This window comes from Nannobrachium achirus, assembly GCF_963921795.1.
Source record: "Nannobrachium achirus genome assembly, chromosome: 18".
NCBI lineage: Eukaryota > Metazoa > Chordata > Actinopteri > Myctophiformes > Myctophidae > Nannobrachium > Nannobrachium achirus.
In genome coordinates, this window is record NC_137825.1 from 49,542,037 (window position 1) to 49,564,602 (window position 22,566).

The 22,566-nt window shown below is 42.3% G+C and overlaps 1 protein-coding gene across 1 annotated transcript in view; it reads left to right on the forward strand.

The window, feature by feature from the left end:
• Positions 1-22,566, forward strand: part of LOC308303678 (liprin-alpha-3-like) — a gene marked incomplete at both ends in the record, with an annotated part of 57,634 nt that overhangs the window by 18,854 nt on the left and 16,214 nt on the right. Inside the window, 14 exon segments of the mRNA XM_080748135.1 lie at positions 141-193; positions 1,117-1,210; positions 3,640-3,774; positions 4,706-4,789; positions 6,538-6,669; positions 7,248-7,310; positions 10,189-10,271; positions 12,042-12,228; positions 13,188-13,375; positions 15,117-15,360; positions 16,347-16,486; positions 17,852-18,000; positions 19,528-19,624; positions 20,719-20,800. Coding sequence (XP_080604261.1) covers positions 141-193; positions 1,117-1,210; positions 3,640-3,774; positions 4,706-4,789; positions 6,538-6,669; positions 7,248-7,310; positions 10,189-10,271; positions 12,042-12,228; positions 13,188-13,375; positions 15,117-15,360; positions 16,347-16,486; positions 17,852-18,000; positions 19,528-19,624; positions 20,719-20,800 — 1,731 coding nt within the window.

The window sequence follows — 22,566 nt, forward strand, 5'->3', positions numbered from 1 at the left end:
CTAAAATTAAATCAACACTTGACTATTTCCTCACAAGGTAGATCATGCCACCCCACTACCAGACACGTATCCATCAGTTGAAGTGTAACATTGAACTTGTTTATGGCTAAGCGTCATCACAACGATTCTCTCTCCTTCAGGCCCTGTGCCAAAGAGAGGATATGGAGGAGAGGATTACCACGCTGGAACGCAGGTAACCTGATCCTGCTCTCTCTCGCTGCCTTGCATTCAGAACAACATCGCAATTGTAAGGATCTATTCTTACCCCGTGGTGATTTCTCTCACACACAGCGTGTGATGCATGTATCATAATGCATATGGGCGAGGTGACGTTGGCTTGGAACATGTTGTTAGGGCGTAATGCCCCTTTAAGGCTTTTTTCATCTGGTGACGTCCGTGCTGACGTTTGAAATGTATAATTAGAGCGTTTCAACTCTCCTGAAAAATCGGGGAGAAAAGCAATAGAATTTCGGAAAGACGAATGATGATTGCTCACTCTCACACGTCGCACACGCACGTGTGAATATCTTCTATGAAACAGAGTGTGAACCCTGAATGATTGAAGTTGCTCTGTGCCGTTTAACATACTGGAGGTAAACCGCAAACCTTTTGCAAATGCTTTACGCATCTATGTCACGTTAGATTTGAACCACTTTAACCATTATTTTATGCCACTCTATGAGCTTGTAGATCTGCTATTTCTGAAAAAGCATGACATTTTGTGCAAGTCTTTGTCAATGTCTTCTAAATCCTTCTAAAAAAACCCTCATGTTTCTATTATCAGTGGTGCTCAAACTTTTTCCTGTCAAGGACCCCCAAAATTATATTGATTTGGCCGCGGACCCCCATCTCAAAATATGTTGTTCCATGGACCCCCAGAAGCAAAGATTTGAGTTAAAAATGTTTGCTTAAAAAAAAAAAATATATATATATATATATATATATATATATATATATATATATATGCATATTCAAAGATTTGCACACATTTTCAAGATTTAAAAAAAAAATAGCAGATCTATACAAGTGACCCGGATACAAAAATCACAGATTATCTTAACCTGACCCAGCGCTGCCATGCTAACCTGACACTGTACCATGGCGGTGTGTGCGCAGGTACCTGAGTGCCCAGAGGGAGGCGACGTCTCTGCACGACATCAAAGACAAGCTGGAGAACGAACTGGCCAGCAAGGAGTCTCTGCACAGACAGGTTGGGGGAAACAGCTCAGATCACACACACCGGCCCGCTTGTTTTGGTTTTAGGGGTGTAACGATACATTTAATAGCCATACGATACGCATCACGATACAAGGTTGACCATACGATACATGGACGATATTGGTTCATTCATGGCAATACGATACGATTCGATTCAATGAATTAATGTTGGTGTCAACCCAGAGTTTCCCCGAGTTTGGGCCGTTTTTGAAGAACATTTTTTTTTTTTCCCCCAATTTTTTTTTCCAAAATATTTATTTTGGACCTCCAAAAATGTATTAACTCAGTTACTGCCAATTAAATATGCCTTCTTTGGGTGTTCCCTGCCATAAATCTATGTAATTTATAGTGCACAGATCATGCACGCCCATGCACAGATCATGCACCATGTTTGTGCAGGCTGTTCACAGCTTTCAAACAAAAAAATCAGATTGGAAATCCGTTCAGGCATTCTTGAGATAATAGCCATTATGTTTTACATGTTATGTAAACAAAGATGGCTGCCCTGTATGAAAGATGGGGTTGTATGGGGGTGGAACATGCAAAATCGCGATTGAAATCATGTTTACTAGATTTAATGGGGTCCAAAAAAAAGAAAAAAATATATATATCAAAAAAAAAAAAAAGGGAAGTCCATAGTGATCTGAAAGTCGTTTGGCACTGTATGAGTTAAGGATGATCGCGATCGCGAAATTGCATGTTTAACCCCCATAACATACCTTTTCAAACAGGCAGCCATGTTTGTTTACATAATGTAAACACATAATGGCTGATATCTCATGAATGCCTGAACGGATTTCCAAGCAGATTCTTTTGTTTGAAAGCTGTGAACAGCGTGCACACACGTGGTGCATGATCTAGGCATGGGAGTGCATGATCCGTGCACTATGAATTACATGGAAGTCTATGGAGACCATGGCATCTTGGACCTTCAAAGAGATTTAATTGATAGCAACAAGAGAGTTAAAATCAATATAGTAACATTTTAACCTGAAAATAGCCGATCTACAAGCTTGTAGATCCTCTTTGTCCTGGTCCTTAAAACATGTATTAAAATGTTAAAACTGAAAACTCCACTCCAGTAAGCCACCATGGCACCATGTTGCATTTTGACTTTCAAAGATAATATACCAATATTCCTGTATAGGTGTCGTAGTTCAGGAACTTTCCTGTTAATCGTCGCCTCTTTTGGAACGCAACAACCACAGTGGTAAATGTTAATAGAATTGGAACGATATACAATGGAAAGTAACCGGTAAATGGTAGATGGTAAAAAGGGAGAAGTAGCCGATCAGAGCGCTTTGCTTGGCCCAGTGGATGCGAAATTTAAGATTTAAAAAACACACTCGTTGATTCACTCGTACAACAAAATGTGTTTACTTGAAAAAAAAAATGCTTCTCGGGTAAAATATTAACTCACTGAACGCCATAAACGTCTATTACGTCTTTGATCCTTAGTGCCACAAACGTCTTTTACGTCTTTTTAATTAATCAAAAGTTTTATCATTTTTTCATAATTGTAATTTCAAAAAAATCGCTCTAGAAGTTAGCCATGAGCCTCCATGACCGGAGCGACACGGCCGATTTGACTGTAGCACCAGTGTAACACAGTCCGACGGGAAATCGGTATAACCGAACATTGGTTCCGGCCGTTTAAATGTTATCTTAAAACGTTCGTTTATACACTTCCCGTGCTTCCCTGGCGAACTATAAGTAACTATAAGTACTCAAAAAAAAATCACGCAATTCCAGCGGTGCCATCCATTCGGCGATTGCTATCCTTGATCGCGATCGCCAGGGCTCTGAAGTGTTATAGCATGATAGCTAAAAGGCCTGGCACTGATGTAAACAACTAGGCCCGAAACAAAACAAAATGGATGCGTCTCCTTCTTCTGTTAGTTGATCAGATAGTAGGAGATCACCACCTGGTGGTTTTCAAAGGCCATAGCACTCTAGAACACCACACAGCCGTCATAATAACAGTATATATCAATGTGATCTAGCTCATCTTACACATGTTCTATTGAAGCCCAAATCTAATGATAGGATATATATATATAAATATACATGTTTTCCTTTGTAAGAGGGGTAGTGTGGCTTTCGATAGAAGCATAGATTTATATATGTAATTTACGTACAAAATATGATTTTGGCCCCCATAAAAAGGCAAAATTAAACAAAATGGCTGGCACCAGTTTTGTAGATTTTTAATCAAGGGTGGCATTCAGTGAGTTTTAATATGCGATTAAAATACGATTAATTGCGATTAATTTCGTTACATTTTTTTAATCGCATCCCAGCCCTAAAAAAGTCACATGACCTTTATTGATGAATTAACACACGTTCATTATTGCTATTATGTGTTTTATGATGGGAGGGGTGAGCGACCGTCACAGTTGTGTTTTCCCTCCTGGCGTCCAGAGTGAAGAGAAGAACCGGCTGCTCCAGGAGCGCCTGGACGACGCCAAACAGAAGCTCCAGCAGACCCTGCAGAGGGCCGAGACGCTGCCCGAGATCGAGGCCCAGCTCGCACAGAGAGTGGCCGCCCTCAACAAGGTACCGCTTAGACCCATTTAGGCCTAGAATTAGAAGGATTCAAAAGACACTTATAGAATCGGGTCAAAATTCGAATGTTCACGACTTTTCAAAAATAGCAGATCTACGAGCTCGCAGCGCGGCACTCGGTGCCGCGCTGTGAGCTTGTATATCTGCTATTTTTCAATAGTTAAAGCATAAAATAATGATACACAAAATGTGTACCCGTTCTAAATGGGTTAAAGACCAGTGTTTCTCAAACGTTCACATTTCATGGTCTCTCCTTAACTCTTGACAGTGTACAAATGGAAACAAATGGACACGTTAGGGTTCATTTGGTTCCATTTGTACACTGTCAGAGTTAAAGACTCGTGTGGGTCAATTTAAGCCGCTATCAGAGTTGGGTCCGCGGTGGAAGGCTATCCACCGCAGTGTAGTGTGGTGTAGTCTTTTTGAGTCATAAAACTACAACGTTAACGCTCAAAAAGACTACACCGCACTACACCGCGGTGGAAGGCTATCCACCGCGGTGTAGTGCGGTGCGACTCTGTTCGAGGCTTTAGACTCCCATAAAGGAACTCACAGAGTCCCTGGAATGCACTTTGAGAACCACTGGCTTAGCGACCTTTCTAGTTTGCATGTTCTCCCCGTGTCCCCTACAAAAAAACATGACTGATGCAGGTTGTAAGTGCATACAGTATACACTGTTTCTCAAACAGTGGGTCGGGCGATTTTTATGGGTCCTATTTAAAAATTAAAAAATTATAAAAAAATATATATCTATAAAAAGAAAAAAAAAAATATATATATATATATATTTTTATTTTTTAAGAAAATGTAATTGTAATAATAATGATATAAAACTTAAAAAGAAAATTTAATTGTAATAATAATGATAAAAAAAACTATAATGGTAAAAAAAACGAACAAATCTGTGATTTCTCTTGTTTAGGCGGAGGAACGCCATGGAAACTTTGAGGAGCGGCTGCGGCAGATGGACGCTCAACTGGAAGAGAAGAACCAGGAGTTACAGAGGGTAATGCCATGTCTCTCTCTCTCTTTCTCTCTCTATCTGCTTTGGCATTTTGATCAAAATGTATACGTCTGGGCGACATTTAGATGATACACCATGCATTTAAAAAGTATTTATGTCATATTGTTTATGTCCCAAAAACGTTTTTCAAAAGGTTTGAGGCTAAATTACCACTCCTGAATAGAGAGCCTCTCATTTTTGAACGGCTCTCAGAGCATTTTCAGCTGCAGTACCACCTTTGGCCTGAACTGTGGCACCCCCCCCCCCCCACACACACACACACACACATTCTTTTTGAAAAAAAATTTTTTTTGAAAAAAAATATTTTTTCTTCAAAAACTGCCGTTTATGACGCCACAAACGGCAGCAAATCTGGACAGCCTGTTTTGAGAACCCGTGGGATGCTTTTAACCTCCACCTTCTCAAAACCAGAGAAAGACACAACGGTCTGAAATGGGACTTTGTGAGGATAGAAGGTGCTAGTGGGACCCCAAAAAAAGGTTTTAAAATAGGAAAAGTGAATTTTCATGGTGTATCACCTTTAAAGATGGGGTGCCGTGATTGTTTTCCCCACTACAAGATGATCATCAGGTATTATGATTATACTTGGAGGATGATTTTCAGCTTTCATCTAAATTGCATGCATGGTCATAATCACACTCCATAGACACATACAAAAAAGCCAAAGTACAAAACTATGGCACCACCTCTATTAAAATACTCCCCCACCACCAGCAGTGCACCCGCCGGGCCTGTCCGGGGTGCCTTGACAAACACAACCGGCAGAGTTTGTGTGTCCTCATTGCTGCATTAGCGCCCCCCATGTCGTGTGAAATCACTGTTGAGGAAGTGCTGGCTTAGGCCAACATTATACGCAAAGCTAGTCTCGCGTGGCCAGACTGTTGCCTCCGCGATTTGGCCAAATGCTCCCGGCATACAGTCTGGCAAACCGGAATAGAAATGATGAGTGCGAGATAAAGCGGATGTGAAGCCTCCTCGTCACTTCCGTTTCCGTCTCACATCGCACACATTTATCATTATATAAATCAAAATCATATAAGCATGTTTAGCTTGCTGCTTAGCAGAAATGACATTTTAAAATATATTTTCTTGAACGGTAATGCCCGTTTCCATTACTCGCCGTTCGGGAGCTGCTGTTCCAGACTCTATATAGCATTCAGAGATTGTGGAATAGTTGCCTGGCTATGCGAGACTATACGCAAACAAACAACGATCGGCGCAGATAGGTCAGTCGGCTCGCTGTTTGTGTGTACTCCGCGTGTTTTACGCTCTCCCAGTAAAACGCCTTAAAGTCCGGTGAAAAGAGGGCGGTTGGTTGTAGTAGTACACTTTCCCCAGGCCAAGGGAGGTTGACATCGCAGTTACTATCAAAACCTCCACCGGCTGTCAGTCACGTCACACTTTTGCCCTACTCATATCTCCGCCACCGTTGCCCCTATCCATGCCAAACTTTGCACACACACTCCTTGGCTGCCAAACCACAACCTCCACCACTCATTTCTCACATGGCCCTCTTCTAGCCCCACCATGAGGCTGATTCTGGCATAACACATTTTTGGACACTGCTCCTACAGATTTTGCCCTAAAATCACGCAAATCGGTACACAGTATGTCTAGACTCATGTCATCAACATGCATCTGTCCCATTTAGCGCCACCATCAGGCCCATTTTTACATGTGACCTGACGCTCTGCCCTGATATCCCTCTCTGTCATACTTTCGAAATGCAGGCGAGGCAGAGGGAAAAGATGAACGACGAACACAACAAACGCCTCTCCGATACGGTAGACAAACTCCTGTCCGAGTCCAACGAGAGGCTGCAGCTCCATCTCAAAGAGAGGATGGCCGCTCTGGAGGAGAAGGTAATGCAGGGGCGTCAATCGGGTATGGCAGCTGCCATACCTTGGCTCCAGGGAAAAATAAATAAATGAAATTCATGATAAATAAAATGAATTCATGAATGTCTCTATGACTATCCACGTTGATTATTCTGTTATTAAATCACTTTAAATTAACTACAATGCAATTTAGAACAGCATTATCGCTTTCACAAGGTATTATATTCACTTGTATCCCCTCTATCTTGACAAATGATTTATTCAGGGTTCAGTAGGTCAGCAAAGGTGCATTGTATTATTGTTAATTAGCAGCAGCGGCACATTTTTTCAAGTGTGGCAGACAGTTTACTTGTGCCTGCGGTAAAATAATACTATCTACTACTTACTATTTTACTACTTACCTGTTGCTAAGGTATGGCAACATGACTGGTCCGCGCGCGTGCAAGACACCAGTCATGTTGCCATACCTTAGCTTTTGCCGAACTGACGCCACTGAGGTAATGAGATATCTCGTCGGTTGCTTTGGTCTCATGAAAGGTCTGTCGACTCACTCGGCAAAATGTACACCGCATTCATTCAATCTTCCCCTTCTGGCACTGTAGAATGCTCTGTCAGAGGAACTGTCCAATATGAAGAAAATCCAGGACGATCTTCTAGCAAACAAGGTATTTCCGTGTTCCCTTATTTCATTGTTTGTTTTTGAGCGGTGCTAACCACTACCACTACAAATGGCTTTGTCTGTATGTACGTATGTCCCGTATCTGTATGTGCGTCCTAGTGTTTAATTTTTCTTTTTTTTCTTTTATTGGCACAATGAATTTACACACAGTGGACACATTTAAAAACATGCAGCACAGCACTGGTACGGCTAAAAGCATTCTGTCCAATAGGAACATGAATTTACAGAACATGGCAATATTCGTTGCATTTGATACAAATAAATAATTCACATATATGTTCGGTGCAGGAGGCAAAAAAAAAGGGGGGGGGGGGAGACTCACTTTTCACCTGTCTTCAGGGAGAAATGATGACTACCTACGCCTCTGACCTCATGTACATAATGCTGTTGTGACAATGAGAATTACTTTGATTTAGACCACATGGTTTTCAGCCATTGGTCCTTGACGGGGTTAACCCTTATAGATCTTTTACTATTGAGGCAAGCCTTGGCAAGCAGGAAGTTATTCTAAGCTAGCATTGGACAACAGCTTTTTGGGAGGGGCATAGCTACCAATCAATTGCAGAATGTAGAAGTTATTTTGATTATCAACGTTGGCCTGTTATTTCTCCTATGGTACCAACATCAATACAGCATGGAAATGTGGACAGAATCATATCCAACGACAACAAAATATTCTATAAGTCTTGTGTCCGAGAGGCTGAATGTCATCAAATGTTGGTCCGTGGCTTAAATGCCCAATATATAAAGCACCTTGATATGGAAAGGGTTGAAAACCGAGGGTTGAAAACCACTGATATTAGCAATAGCAATTTACCATGAGAGGGAGTGGGTTGTTGGCTGATTTACCACTGTTTCAGGGTTGTGGCACAAGGCAAAGCCGAGTGCCAAACAACCATGAAACAGTGGTAAATCAGCCAACAACCCACGACCCTCGAATGGTAAATTGCTTTTCTACCACTTCCACCATATAAATGAAAGAAAACACAGTAGTAACTTGCAAGGTTATTTAGTTACAATCAACTGCAACCAGAGTTCGAGTTATGTGGGAGCCAGTGGGGTCTTAGCTCCCATAGTTAAAGTCTGGGACCCCATAGTCAACAACCCCCTTTGGGGTCTCTTTTTTTCTAAGTGTGTTTTTTTTTTTTTTTTTTTTTTCTCGTTTTTTTTTTTTTTTTTATGTTCCATTGGAAGAATTTATATTATTTATGTTAACTAGATATACTAAATAAACATGTTAGACAGTAAGACTGAACAATGACATCACACCGTTTAATCCTACTATTAATTTTATTATTATAAATCAGGCGGATTTAATGTAGGGTGTGAGTCTTCCTTTACCGTCCGGGTTATAACACACTCGCTGCAATGGTTCCTACCTTTCTGGATGCAGACCTACCCAGCTGCGTGGTCTCGCCATGGCCTGGGCATAGGCTAAGCTAGGAACCACTGCATCGAGTCTTTGCACTTCTAGCCACGGCCCGGACGGCAAAGGAAGGCGGACACGCCGGAGAGCAACAAAACAACCAAACAAAACAACGCTGTCTTAGCAAGACCATACCCGAGGGAAGGGGTGCTGGGGGTGCGGCCGCACCCCCTCCCCCACGTCCCACCGCACCCCCTAAAGGGGGGTTGGGGGGAAAATATTGCCGATCGGCAAGTAGAGGCTCTGACATCAGTGGCGTGAAGTAGGAGCTATTGGCTACTTCTATTTCCAGTACAATTTCAAAATAAACATGTGTTGAATGATCGATTGTATAGACAAAAAAAAAAAGAAAGGCTCTTGTTTTGAAATGTGCTTCTGGGCACTGTTCAGAGAGGAAATGGCTTTCAAAGGACTTCCCTTTTAACTTGTCTGAACGTCTGTCTCTCCGTGCGTAACTGATGCGTCATGGACTCGGTGGATTATAACAATACGGCCATAAAGGAATATACAGAACACCAAGACAACACAACCTAGGCTATGAAGGCATTAAACATCGCCCTCTGCTAGCCCTGGCGTCCTCACTGGTGAGTCGTGGGCTCGTGGCTATAGACTTGTAATGATGAATGAATGCTATGTTATGCTGCTGTGCTGCCTGGCTAGGCTAACGTTTGGGCTAGCTAGTGGCTAATGGCTATGGTGTACCAGAACCATCGCCAATGAAGCCTGGGTTTCCGAGGCTAGCTGTTTCCTAACACTGGGGTCTGGACCGATGTGGCGGACACGTTGTATGGGTCACAACGCACTGAACACAGTGCGAAGCAACTCGTTGTGAGCTTGTACATCTGCTATTTTCACTACTTGTTTGGTACAAGGTAGTAATGTCTCTTGGTTCACGGGCTAAAAAGTTTGGGAACCATCATACTTGCTGTTGTAGACAGGTTCACGGGCTAAAATGTTTGCTTGCTGTTGTAGACAGTGGTGTAAAGTAACTAAGTAGATTAACTGAAAAGCTCTGGGAACTGAATGATTTTATGAAACTGGCACTTGTTGTCTGACTGTTGGTACCAAGAAATCTAGACTATATACCGAAAAATACCTGATTTAATATGATTTAATATAGGAAAATACTCGTTTTAGCCGACTTTATACCCGAAAAATAGGGCCCCCATAACTATGGGGGCCACCCCCATAACTATGGGGGCCCTATTTTTCGGCGGCGCCTTTGCCGCCGCTAGAGGGACCCCATAGCTCTCGGAGTATAACTCCAACTCTGACTGCAACACAGCAGTGGGCGGGGTCCATGAGCCAACTCAAGGTTGTTGACTGATTTACCACTGTTTTAAGTCAATCAGAAATCCAGTATCTGAACATGTGACCACAAAAAGTGGTAGAAAAGACATTTTCCTCTGACCGCCACCTCTCCATCCGTGTCCTGCAGGACCAGCTGCTGGCCGAGCTGGAGCGGATTCAGCTGGAGGTGGACCAGCTGAGAGGCCGGCCGGGCTCCTCCTCCTACTCCAGGTCAGTCACAAAATGGGACCTCTTAAATACCCTGTTACGAGTCCTGGATTCAAAGTGTACTCGCGTAAAAGTACAACGGTGCCGGGATCAAAATGTACTTAAAGTGACAAAATTACAAAGTGCTCATTGTGCAGAACGTGCCATTTTCAGATTGTCGAATGTATAAGATTTGTTTGAAAATAGCAGATCTACAAGCTCACAATGCGTCGCATCATTGTGAGCTTGTAGATCGGCTATTTTCAAATGGCCAAAATGTAAATAGGGCTGAAGTAGGTAATGTATGTTTTGTAATAGTAATCAAAATCTGCATAGTAACTAACAGCTAAAAGTTTCAAATAACTGTAGTGGAGTAAAAGACATTGCCTCTGAGATGTAGTGGAGTAGAAGTAAAACTATCGAAAATTGGAAATACTCCAGAAAAGTAAAAGTACCTCAAAATTGTACTTAAGTACACTACTTGACGTGTTACTTTACACCTCTGTTCCGGGTTAGTCACAGCGGGACCTCCAAGGGTATTTATTTATATATTGCACATAAAAGGACTAAATAAACATTCTAAACTGTCCCCGGGGAGGTTTAATACACACCCTTGCTCCGCGGCGCTAGCTGCAGACTAGCTGACCTTTGTTTACCCCCCCTTAAAACCTCGAGTTCTCTTGTGATGTGATTCCACAACAGAGGAGTTATTTATTATGTGGCGCCCGGAGGAGGAGTGTGGTGCGTTTTGATAAAGAAACGTGCGCATGGTGTGCCGTCTTGACGCATGCGCTGTTACTCATTTAGCGTGGGACCTTGTAGCTAGTATTTTTCACGCCCTTCCTAGGGGTACTTTGCCGTTGTACAAGAATTGTTCCATAACAGAGTGCTTCTTAAATATGGGTATACATGCGGAGGTATAAGCCCAAAATACTTCAGCATAATAGCAAATCAAAGAATGTCTGTCCTACATATTCATGGTTTAAGATACAGAAATATGTTAAAAGAGTGTACAGGTTCGCCATATGAAAGAATGAAAATGAAGGAAAATGTGAGTGAAAACCCATATATATCAACAATAGCAAATCAAAGAATGCCTATCCTACATATTCATGGTTTAACCCATTTAGGCCTAGAATTATTGAATGCTTTAACCAGGGAAAAATAGAAGATATACAAGCTCACAGCACAGCACCGAGTGCCGCGCTGCGAGCTTGTAGATCTGCAATTTTTGAAAAAGTCGTGAAAATGTGTGCAAATCTTTGAAAATGTGTATTTCTAAAGCGAACGTTTGTAACTCAAATTTTGCTTCTGGGGGGTCCCTGGAACAAAATATTTTGAGATGCGGGTCCATGGCCAAATACATATCAGTTTGGGGGTCCTTCACATGAAAAGGTTTGAGAACCACTGACATAGTAGTCTCTCAAGAACAGACTAACTGAGCTCCAGTTAAGTGAAAAGCACCTTTTCTTTGACGATGGCTAGCCAGATTGCTGACATAGAAACATAGGTTTTTCAAAAAACCTTAGAAGGATTCAAAAGACACTTATAGAATCGTGTCAAAATTCTAATTTTCACGATTTTTCTATAGTTAAAGCATAAAATAATGATACAGAATAATGTGTACCCGTTCTGAATTTAAGATACAGAAATATGTTATAAGAGTATACAAGGTCACCATTATAAAGAGAATGAAAATGAAACAAAATGTAAATGAAAACCCAAATACATCAGCAATAGCAGATCAAAGCATTTTTTTCTATAACAAAATGAATTCTCACCAAACCTCCATAGGGCGGGCAGCGTCAGCTCACTTCCCTCCACCCTTTTTCGAAGATCTCTTCCAGGGAGCGCCTCGGAGCTGCGGTACCCCCAGGGCGGCGGCTCGCTCCCGTCCGGCTACAGCAACTCCTCTAGTGGGGTGGTGGTCCGGCGGGCACACCGCGGCCGATGGGGGGGGCAACGGGACGACGGCAACAAGGTGAGGCATGTCCCGTTATCGCGGCCAGGGATGGGACGATAAGCGATATTATCGTGATAAAAAAAACACTCACGATGATCGTATCGTGGAGATTTCATTTATCGTGAAATCGTCCTCAGTCATGCACTGGACTCAATTTGCGTTTTATTTGCCGAGCTGCATATCCGGCTCCACTTAAATCCTCTATTGGTAAAACGTACTTATAATATACGTATTTGATACAGTCTTTTTTTTAAATCTCTATCAAATCTCTTTGCCAAAAAATATGTTTTGGCAAATGTTCCGCCCAGGATAATGGATGTTGGGGATATTTTGATTATCGCGATAATATCGTAAATCGCGATTTCTTTGGTCACAATCATCGTGACATGAAATGTTCATATCGTCCTATCCCTAATCACGACGGGGATGATGGTTATGATGATGATGATGATGATGATGATGCAGTGTTGATTTTGACAGCACATTTTGATTTAATTTTAGTCATAGTCTTTTGTGTCAAATATTTAGTTTTAGTCACATTTTAGTCGTCGCAGATGTTATAGATTTAGTCGACTATATATCATAAAGTTTTAGTCCACTACAGTTGATTTGGTCGACTATACTCGAAGCGATGTTTATCGTTTATCGCGATAAAAAAACACTCACAATAATCGTATTTTTCACACTATCAAACGTCTTTGCCAAAAAAATAGCCGATCTACAAGCGTTGCGACGCGTTGTGAGCTTGTAGATCTGCTATTTTTTGGCCAATGTTCCGCCCCGGGATAATGGATTTTGATTATCGCGATAATATCGTAAATCGTGATGTCTTTTATCACAATAATCGTGATATGACATTTTCATATCGTCCCATCCCTACTCTCATCTCCTCACCTCTCTCTACTCCCCATGCCTCTCCTCTCGCCCTCCGGTCCCCCCTTTTCCTTTTCCTTGGCTCTCCCCGTGCGTTCTCCCAGTACGGCGAGTGGGACAGCGGCAGCATGATGGGCCCGGGCTTCGACGGGGACGGGGGCTGCTCCGACGACGACGAGGACAGAGAGACCCTGTTCGGCTCGGAGCTGCTGTCCCCCAGCGGGCAGACGGACGTGCAGACCCTGGCCATCATGCTGCAGGAGCAGCTGGAGGCCATCAACAAGGAGATCAAGTAAGTGGGGAAATAGACTATATGCGCAGCAGCCATTTTGGAGAGAAGTTGGGTTTCTTCTCACTTCCTTCAAAGGTGTTACCAATGATACTAATGAAGGCTCTGTTCCATTCCATGTAGCACAGTGGTTCTCAAACCTTTTATTTCAAGGACTCCCATAACTCTGAGAGCATACAAATGGAACCCATTTGGTTCCATTTGTATGCTCTCAGAGTTACACACCTTTAAGGGGTCATTTGGAACCCCCAACTGGACCACACTTTCAAACAGTGTTTCCAGTGAGCCAACATGAACAGTATCAGCACCCTCACTCTGTCCGGAATGGAACAGAGCCTTCATTAGTATCATTGGTAACACCTGTGAAGGAAGTGGAAAGAAACCCAACTTCTCTCCAAAATGGCTGCTGTGCATATAGCCTACTCAGGCCCGAAGGCAGCAGTTGCTGGTAACTGCGTTACATTCATATTTCTGTAACTCGTCAAGTAACTAAGATACTTTTTGACTCAAGCTACAAGAAGTTACAAGCAAAGTTATAATTTTACATTTAAGTTGTCTTAAGATTGACGATCAAATGTCATGACTCATAACAGTGTCCTCAACAGTTCATATTTTTTTTTTTTTTTTTTTTTTACTTTATTTTAGGAACAGGGATGTTTACTAAAGAAAATATAAGAAATAAGACATAAAACTCAGTTGAGAGGCATATCAGGCATGTGACTTTTTTTGTAGGATATTATATTTTGTTTCATGCACACCAAATGTACATTCTCAATTTAACGCTGAAAAAGAATAACTCAAGTTACTCAAGTAACTTTTTCTATGTAACATGAAACTTTATAAGTTACATTTCTCCAGAGGTATAACTTTAACTTTTCTCCAGAGGTATAACTTTAACTTTTCTCCAGAGGTATAACTTTAACTTGATAAAGTTACTGCCATGGTGAGTTACTTGTAACTGTACAAGTTACGCTTTCAAAGTAACTTCCCCAACACTGCTTGTATCGCAGCAGTAGCCTGGAACCAGAACCAATCCGCCTCTGCAAAAAAAAATGCCCTGAGCGAATATGGGTCTGGCCCAACTCAATTGTGAATCCATTTCCTCTCTCCCAAAATCTGGGGGAACCAATTAGGGCCCAGCATTGGTCTGGTCTAACCAATCGTGTCCAGAGCCATTTTTTTAACCCACCCCTTGGAAATGAAAATTCTGCCCGTGAGTCCAGACTAATATCCGATACGCAATGAGGAATTAGTATGAGCAACGCCAGGCTATCGCAGCAGAGCGTTCGATGGGCACGGCACTCGTTCTAAACGTCGATAATCGGATGATCATCATTCATATGTTGCACACTTTGCACACTTTTATTCTCCCCATCTTGATAGAATGGTATATTCCCAGGTTCCGCAGGTCAGCTGCACAGGTGCAATGCATTATTGTTAATTGTGGCACGTTTACTATATTATGTCAAGTTTAGCTGCACTTGAACAACTGTTCCAGGCTGCCATACCCAGCCCGAGAAACCATAGAAATGTTTTGGGAAAAAAATAGAATGCACTTCTTAAAATAAATGTATCGTGCCTGTTGCTAAGGTATGGCAACATGACTGGTGTCTTGCAAGACACCAGTCATGTTGCCATACCTTACCTTTTTCTGAACTGATGCCACTGCCCTGATCTACTATATCATTGAGGGGAGACATTTTTCAAACTTATTTTTTCACTTTTTTTCCCCATCTCCCCTCAGGCTGATCCAGGAGGAGAAGGAGAGCACGGAGCTGCGGGCGGAGGAGATCGAGAGCCGCGTCAGCAGCGTGGCCCTGGACGTGTCTCTGCCTCCGTCCTCCCTGGGCGGCGGTCGGGACAGCGTGGGACGGGGCTACATGACGCCCTCGCTCACCTCCTCCACCCTGGCGTCCCCGTCCCCGCCCAGCTCCGGACACTCCACCCCTCGCCTACCGCACTCCCCCGCCAGGGAGTCCGACAGACAGGTAATGCCGACGGAGAAATTTGCTTATCGGAAAACCCTTTTGTGCGTCACAGACAGGGACGTGCTGGCCATTGGGAAAAGCGGGACAACTCCCGAACGGCCGGTTCATTCCCGGCCGGTCCAGGCCGGCCATTAGGAAAAAAAAATAAATAAAATGTCGGCCTTTGTTCCATTTTGGGGGCTAGGCGGCCAACAAAGTAAATCGTCACTTTCGGGCAGAAACCTTGTATCTCCAAGTTTCAAATTTTTAATTTTTTTCACAAAGCAAAGCCCTGCTTCGTCATACAAGGCCGTCGCACAAAAGTAGTGAAAACAGCAGATCTACAAGCACACAACGCCACGCACCGCGAGGCGTTGTGTGCTTGTAGATCGGCTGTTTTCACTAGTTTAAATCATTTTTAAAATGATAAATACAAACATACAGACATACAAGGTTTCCACCCGACAACGACAAAATATAACTCATGTAATTGGCCCACTTTGTCTTGTCACTTGAAACATGAAACCTAGATACATACTTCAACAAGTAGTAAGCCATTTCCCATTTACCATGAGAGGGAGTTTGTTGTAGGCTGATTTACCACTGTTTCAGGGTTGTGGCACGAGGCGAAGCAACAACCCACGACCCTCGAATGGTAAATTGCTTTTCTACCACTTCTACCATATAAATGAAAGAAAACACAGTTGTAACTTGCAAGGTTATTTAGTTACAATCTCATGTTACAACTGCAACACAACAGTGGGCAGGGTCCATGAACCAACTCAAGGTTGTTGACTGATTTGCCACTGTTTTAAGCCAATCAGAATCCAGTATCTGAACATGTGACCACAAAAAGTGGTAGAATAAATGTTAGAAAAGCCTCACAAAGGCTATAAGTAGTACTGGTTCACACAGGCAGTTGAAGCCTTCTTATTGCAGCTGGAGGCTCATCTTCAGTACAGTACATCGTATGCTAACCACATGTATTATTTTCCTCCTAAATGCAGAACAACAAAGAGGGTGAAGAATGCAGAGCGCTAGCCCTGATTGACTCCAACCAGCCCGCTGTTCCCCGTGCCCTGCGATTGGACAGAATGACCCACACCCACCCAGGGGCGGGGCTTGATGATCACCGTGAATTCCGCAGGTATTGACCGAATTCACGTTACGCAACTTCCTGATGCTGACGTCACGGTTGAAGGGGAAAAACTATTAATATCCCATAGAGTTAACACAGAAATCGCAAATTTTATGCAATTTCCGAATAGTAATGTATAAAATACGGCTATCATGATCAAGAACACAAGATAGTAAAAGGCACAAAGCGTTATAATTTACTTTACCATTCAAAATAATGATTTGTTGGCTTTAAGTCCAGCAATTTCTATGTTATTTTACCCTCCGAAGCTGACGTCATCACCAGGAAGTTGCTGAGAAATTCGCTGAGTGTGCGTGCGTGGGCGAGCCGTGAATAGGGTCTATTGTGATTGCACTTTTAGCTCGAAGGTCAATGAATTACTCGATAGGCTCCCCTGCAAGCTAAATGACGTCTTGATGACGTTATGATAAGGTCCTCCGGTGACTCCGGTGACGTTCAGAACTAGGCCAGATCACAACCCATATGGGGATGATCTTGACGTCATTACCAGGACGTCACATGGACTATAGGATTATTGTTATTGTTTGTAATGTTAGTTGAAATATGAGCATGTAAGGTTATATGCTGGGGCATATCCGACTAGTTATGATATTTATCTGGCCTCGATCGGACCCTCTCTGATTAATCCAGGACATCCGTTTTCGCGGGCAGGATTTATGTTGGTTGAAATCAGGTGATATTCTAGGCCAGATCTGACTAGGTCATGGTTTGACTTGATCTGGCCCCAATCGAGATGTCACTGATTGGTCCAGGTCCTGACCGTGCTTGCTGGGTCACAAAAGACACTATGAAGGGAATGAATAACCGGATAGGCTCACAAAATAGCCTTTAAGAATTGGTTTGATTCGCTTTTCATCTACATCATGGGTGGGCAACTTTGATGATGGAGAGGGCCACTATATTTTCACATTCACTCCAAAGGGCCACAATGCATTATACAGTCAAAAATAACAAAAATAGACGATCTAAAAGCTCAAAACGCGTCGCAGTATTTTTGCTATTTTGGAATTTGAATCCTGAATTATTTTGGGGTATTTTTTTATTGGAATCCTGAAAATATTTAATTTAAAATGTTATATTTAACTTTATGAACTTAAATACAAATACATTGGGCATAAAAAAAGACTAGTACTAGTCATTAAGCTACTAATATAGACTGAAGTAATTAAAGCGGGTCATGTTTTCATGTTTAGAATTGTAAATTAATACCTGAAGTCTATCAGTTTTGCGATATTAACCTGCAGGCCGTATTAAGTGAAGGTGGGGCCGCCAGTTGCCCATGTATGATCTACATACAGTACAGTACTGTTGATTTTCCATTGTCTCTTCTTTGGTCTATTCCCGGCTGTTCAGTATGTCCACCGATGGCGCAATCACTGCTAGCCAGGATTCCCTCCACAAAGCCAGCAAGAAGAAAAGTATCAAGTCATCCATTGGCCGTCTCTTTGGGAAGAAGGAAAAGGGAAGAATCGGTGCGCCTGGACGCGAATCTTCATCACTGGGTCAGTGAATAGACTCATATGTGTATTATGTTGTATTGCACAGTGCGTTGGCGTTAAGATGCTTAATGCTACACTGGTTTGTACTTTTCCAGTGAAAAGATGACCTCTAAAGTAATAAATAAAATCAACCATCAAACTCGTTTCCTACAGAGGATCGCCCCAATGGTCAATTTCAACACACTGAAGACCATAGCTGGTGCAATAATCCAGCCCCTCTTTGACTACGGAGTCCACGTATGGTATCGTGACGCCCCACAAGCCCTGAAAACTAAACTCCAAACAGCCCAAAATAAACTAATTAGGGTCCTGCTTAACCTTCCCTATCAGACTCACCTCACCGCTACTCACCAGTTAAGAGTGGGATGGCTCAGAGTAGATGACAGAGTACAGCAACTTGCAATGGGCCTGGTGTACAAGATACACTACACCACTATGATACCCAAGTACCTGTCAAAATACTTTATAAACATTAAGGATGTCCGTAATTACAACACCAGAGGCAGCGCCACAGATCACTTTCAACCCAGAGTCAAAACCAACAAAGGGTCAAACTCTTTTTTCTGCTATACCACCAAAATGTGGAAAGCCTTACCAAAGGCCATAAAGGAGTGTGGATCACTAGCATCCTTTAAAATTGCCCTGAAAAACCACTTACAGGCAGCAGCCGTTCGCAACTGGTAAAAAAAACTAACCTAGCCCAACCCTACCCTCCCCTGCCCCTTCATTGTATATACTTACTGTTTAGACTCTTTTTTTTGTTCTCTCATTTTTCTTTTCTTTACATATCTACTGCATAGTACTGTGTTCTATTCGTCTGTCATTCAATGTTATATGAGATACTTAAATGGTTTCCTGTGGAAATAAGCTTAGTCTTTTCATGGATCTCCTTTTAGTAGACCTTGTACCAGTGAACTGTACCGTCATGAAACTGTACCTTTTCCTATGCAAACTTCTAATAATGTCTTCAATCAATCAAACAATGCACTGGTTCACAGTTAGCATTGCTTCAGTGACTTCCGTGGTTCATTCTGGACCAGTGGATTTCAAAGTGGATTCCAGGGACTTCAGGGGGTTCCACATTGACCCATACAAGTCTGTAACTCTGACAGTGTGCCAATGAAACCAAATGGACCCTGACGGGTTCAGAGTTAAAGGAGTAGTTCACCCCCAAAATGGCTTTTTTTCTATTGATTACTCATGACATGGAGACTTGAGTTCAATAAAAACATTTTTTTATATTTGTCGCATTCCTAAGACAAAAAAAATATTATAGTGAATTTACCCCCCATTGATTCTGGATGGGGACCCAAATGCATTTGGGGGGGGGGGGGGTACATTTATTGTAATCAAATTATTGTCTTGATGCGACAAAAAACAAACAAAAAATATTATTGAACTCAAGTCTCCATGGCGAGAGTAATCAATAGAAAAAAAGTCATTTTGGGGGTGAAGGGTTGAAATGTGAGAGTTTGAGAAACACTGTTCTGGACAACTCCCTCACTACGTTTGTTCATTTGAACTCTCCAGCCTCCACGCCCTCCGATGACCTGGGTTCGGGCGACCCCCTGGGCCTGGCCAAGCTCGGGACGGGAACGGTGGAAAAAGATCGCCGCAGCAAGAAGAAGTGAGTCAATCCCTTTACGCTTCCAACATTCATTTTAGTCCGGCAGCCCCTGAGGTGGGGTGTGAAATTTGGTATATCGTTTTTTTTATTGGCCTAAAATATTGTGTATACATTCATGAAACCACCTGCCGACCGGCTGTCAGCATTGAGCAATTTTTTTTGAAGCGGTGAAAGCCGCTTCCAAGGAGTGGCTTTGTCTGTCCCGTACAGTCTGTCCCATAGGCTTCCAAGGAGTCCCGTGTCCGTGTCATGTCCCGTGCATGCAGAATTGAGGATTGGTCAAGCTTCACATGACAATTTGGCCCTCCAGACAAAATCATTCATTCATTAAGAATTCATAAAAATATAGAACTAAAACACATAGAAAGTATAGATCTAGAACACAAAATGTATAGATCTAGAACACAGATTTCATAGCTCTAGAACACATAGAATAAGAATTCACCGCTTCACTTCGAACCGAGGTTAGATTTTTATAGGGGCTATGGTCCATGCAAAATAGCAAATTTTGGACCTAAAAATCGTAGTAATTATAACAGATTGTTTGGTAACACTTTACTATAAGGTACAAAGTAATACACTCAGTTAATGCTTAACTAACACTTTATTCCTGATTAACTAATACATCAGTTAATCATGAATTCATCATAAAAAATCATCAAGTAATGTTGGAATAGCTATTACTTAACTAACTTAATCTATCAGTAGTTAAGACTATGTTTGTTAATAGTTAGTTAACATCAACCATATTATGGATGGTTTGTAGATCTGTTTTTTCTGGTCAAGTCTATGCCCAGGATGAGTGCTTCATAGGCGGGTATAGTGCGTTGCGTAAAACTTCCAGGGGTCTCTCATATTGGACCAGAAAAAAACGATTGTTTTTCTTCACAGACCATTTCTATTAAGTCACCAGAACAACATACTAAACGTTGAAAAAAAAATCCAAGTTACTTTCATTCTTTAGCCAAAAAAGGCCCCTTGGCTGCCGGACTATTTTAGAACGTTTACAAGTTGTGTTCAGATTGCGTGCTCTCGCTGCTCTCTCAGTCGGCCATGTGTGTCCATTCTGATCTTTTCCTACAATTCCATTGCAGGCACGACTTGCTAGAGGAAGCCTGCCGCCAGGGACTGCCCTTCGCCTCGTGGGACGGCCCCACTGTGGTCACATGGCTTGAGGTTAGAGCGCTGGCCAACCGTTTCCAGTGATTGCTTTGAGCAAGGGTGGGCAACTTTGATGATGGCGAGGGCCACTATATTTCCAACTTCACTCCAGAGGGCCACATTGCATATTGCTACATCCTACTTTGTCATTCTAGTATCTCATACACAAGAAGCAAAAAATAGCAGATCTACAAGCTCAAAACGCATCGCAGAGCTTTTAGATCGGCTATTTTTTGCTTCTTTTGAATTGGAATCCTGAATAATTTTGTTGTTAATTTGAATTGAAATCCTGAAATGTAACATTTTGATTTAATTTCAAACAGATTTAATTATATACTCATGTTAACTTTATAAACTTAAATACAAATACATTGGACATAAAATACATTTTAATACTACTATACTAGTCATTAAGCTACTAAAAGCAGGTCATGTTTGGAATTATAACAGCTGAAATCAATAATATATCAGTATTCCAGTATTCAGTCTATATTAGTAGCTTAATGACTAGTTGCGACCGTCAGGGAGCAGTTTACTATGAAAACCTCCACCGGCCGTCCGTCCGTCCGTCCGTCCGTCCGTCCGTCGTTCACACGTCACACGTCACACCTTTGCCCTGCTCATATCTCCGCATCAGTATGACATCACACCACATGTGTACACAAACCTTTGTGTACGTTGCTGTGGCAACAGTCTGTTGTTGCTGGTCTGTTAGTGTACGTTAGCAACCACCTTAGCAACCATGGTTTTACCCTAGCAACCAACTGTTTACCCTAGCAACCAACTGTTTACCATAGCAACCATGTTTTTTTACCCTAGCAACCAACTGTTTACCATAGCAACCAGATACGCAGAGCAGGGATCTCCATATATGGGCATAAACAGGTGACATCACACTGATGTCAGATACTCAGAGCAGGGATTTCTCCATAATATATGGGCATAAAAGGGATTCTGTTAGGAATCTCCATATATGGGCATAAAAGGGATTCTGTTAGGGATCTCCATATATGGGCATACAAGGGATTCTGTTAGGGATCTCCATATATGGGCATAAAAGGGATTCTGTTAGGGATCTCCATATATGGGCATAAAAGGGATTCTGTTAGGGATCTCCATATATGGGCATAAAAGGGATTCTGTTAGGGATCTCCATATATGGGCATAAAAGGGATTCTGTTAGCTGTTAGTGATCTCCATATATGGGCATAAAAGGGATGCTGTTAGGGATCTCCATATATGGGCATAAAAGGGATTCTGTTAGGGATCTCCATATATGGGCATGAAAGGGATTCTGTTAGGGATCTCCATATATGGGCATAAAAGGGATTGTATCCCAGATGATGCCCTGTTAGGAGATCCACACTAACAGAATCCATATATGGTCCTACCGACAGCTGCTATAAGCCAACCCTGGCGATAAGGTCTGAGTCGAAGAAATGCTTCTTTCCTGGCAAGAGTTGCCCCTTTATACTGTAGGGCTCGTTTGTGTATTGTATGACATCACGCCACATCATCGGCTGAGGACTGTGTGATGTCATCATATCTCCATATATGGAGACATAAGTTGCTCATGCCCAAATATGGGCTGGTGAGGTCAGACTTAGTGTGATGCGTAGGTTATCTCCATATATGGAGATTCAACTTGAATGAGTAACCATGGCAAACTGTCAACTGCCCGTATGTCTTGATAATTGGTAAAACAAACTTTTGGCCTATTTGTGGAGATAAGCGACCAACGGTCGCTTATCTCCCGATTAGGGAGTCTTACTGGTATTAAA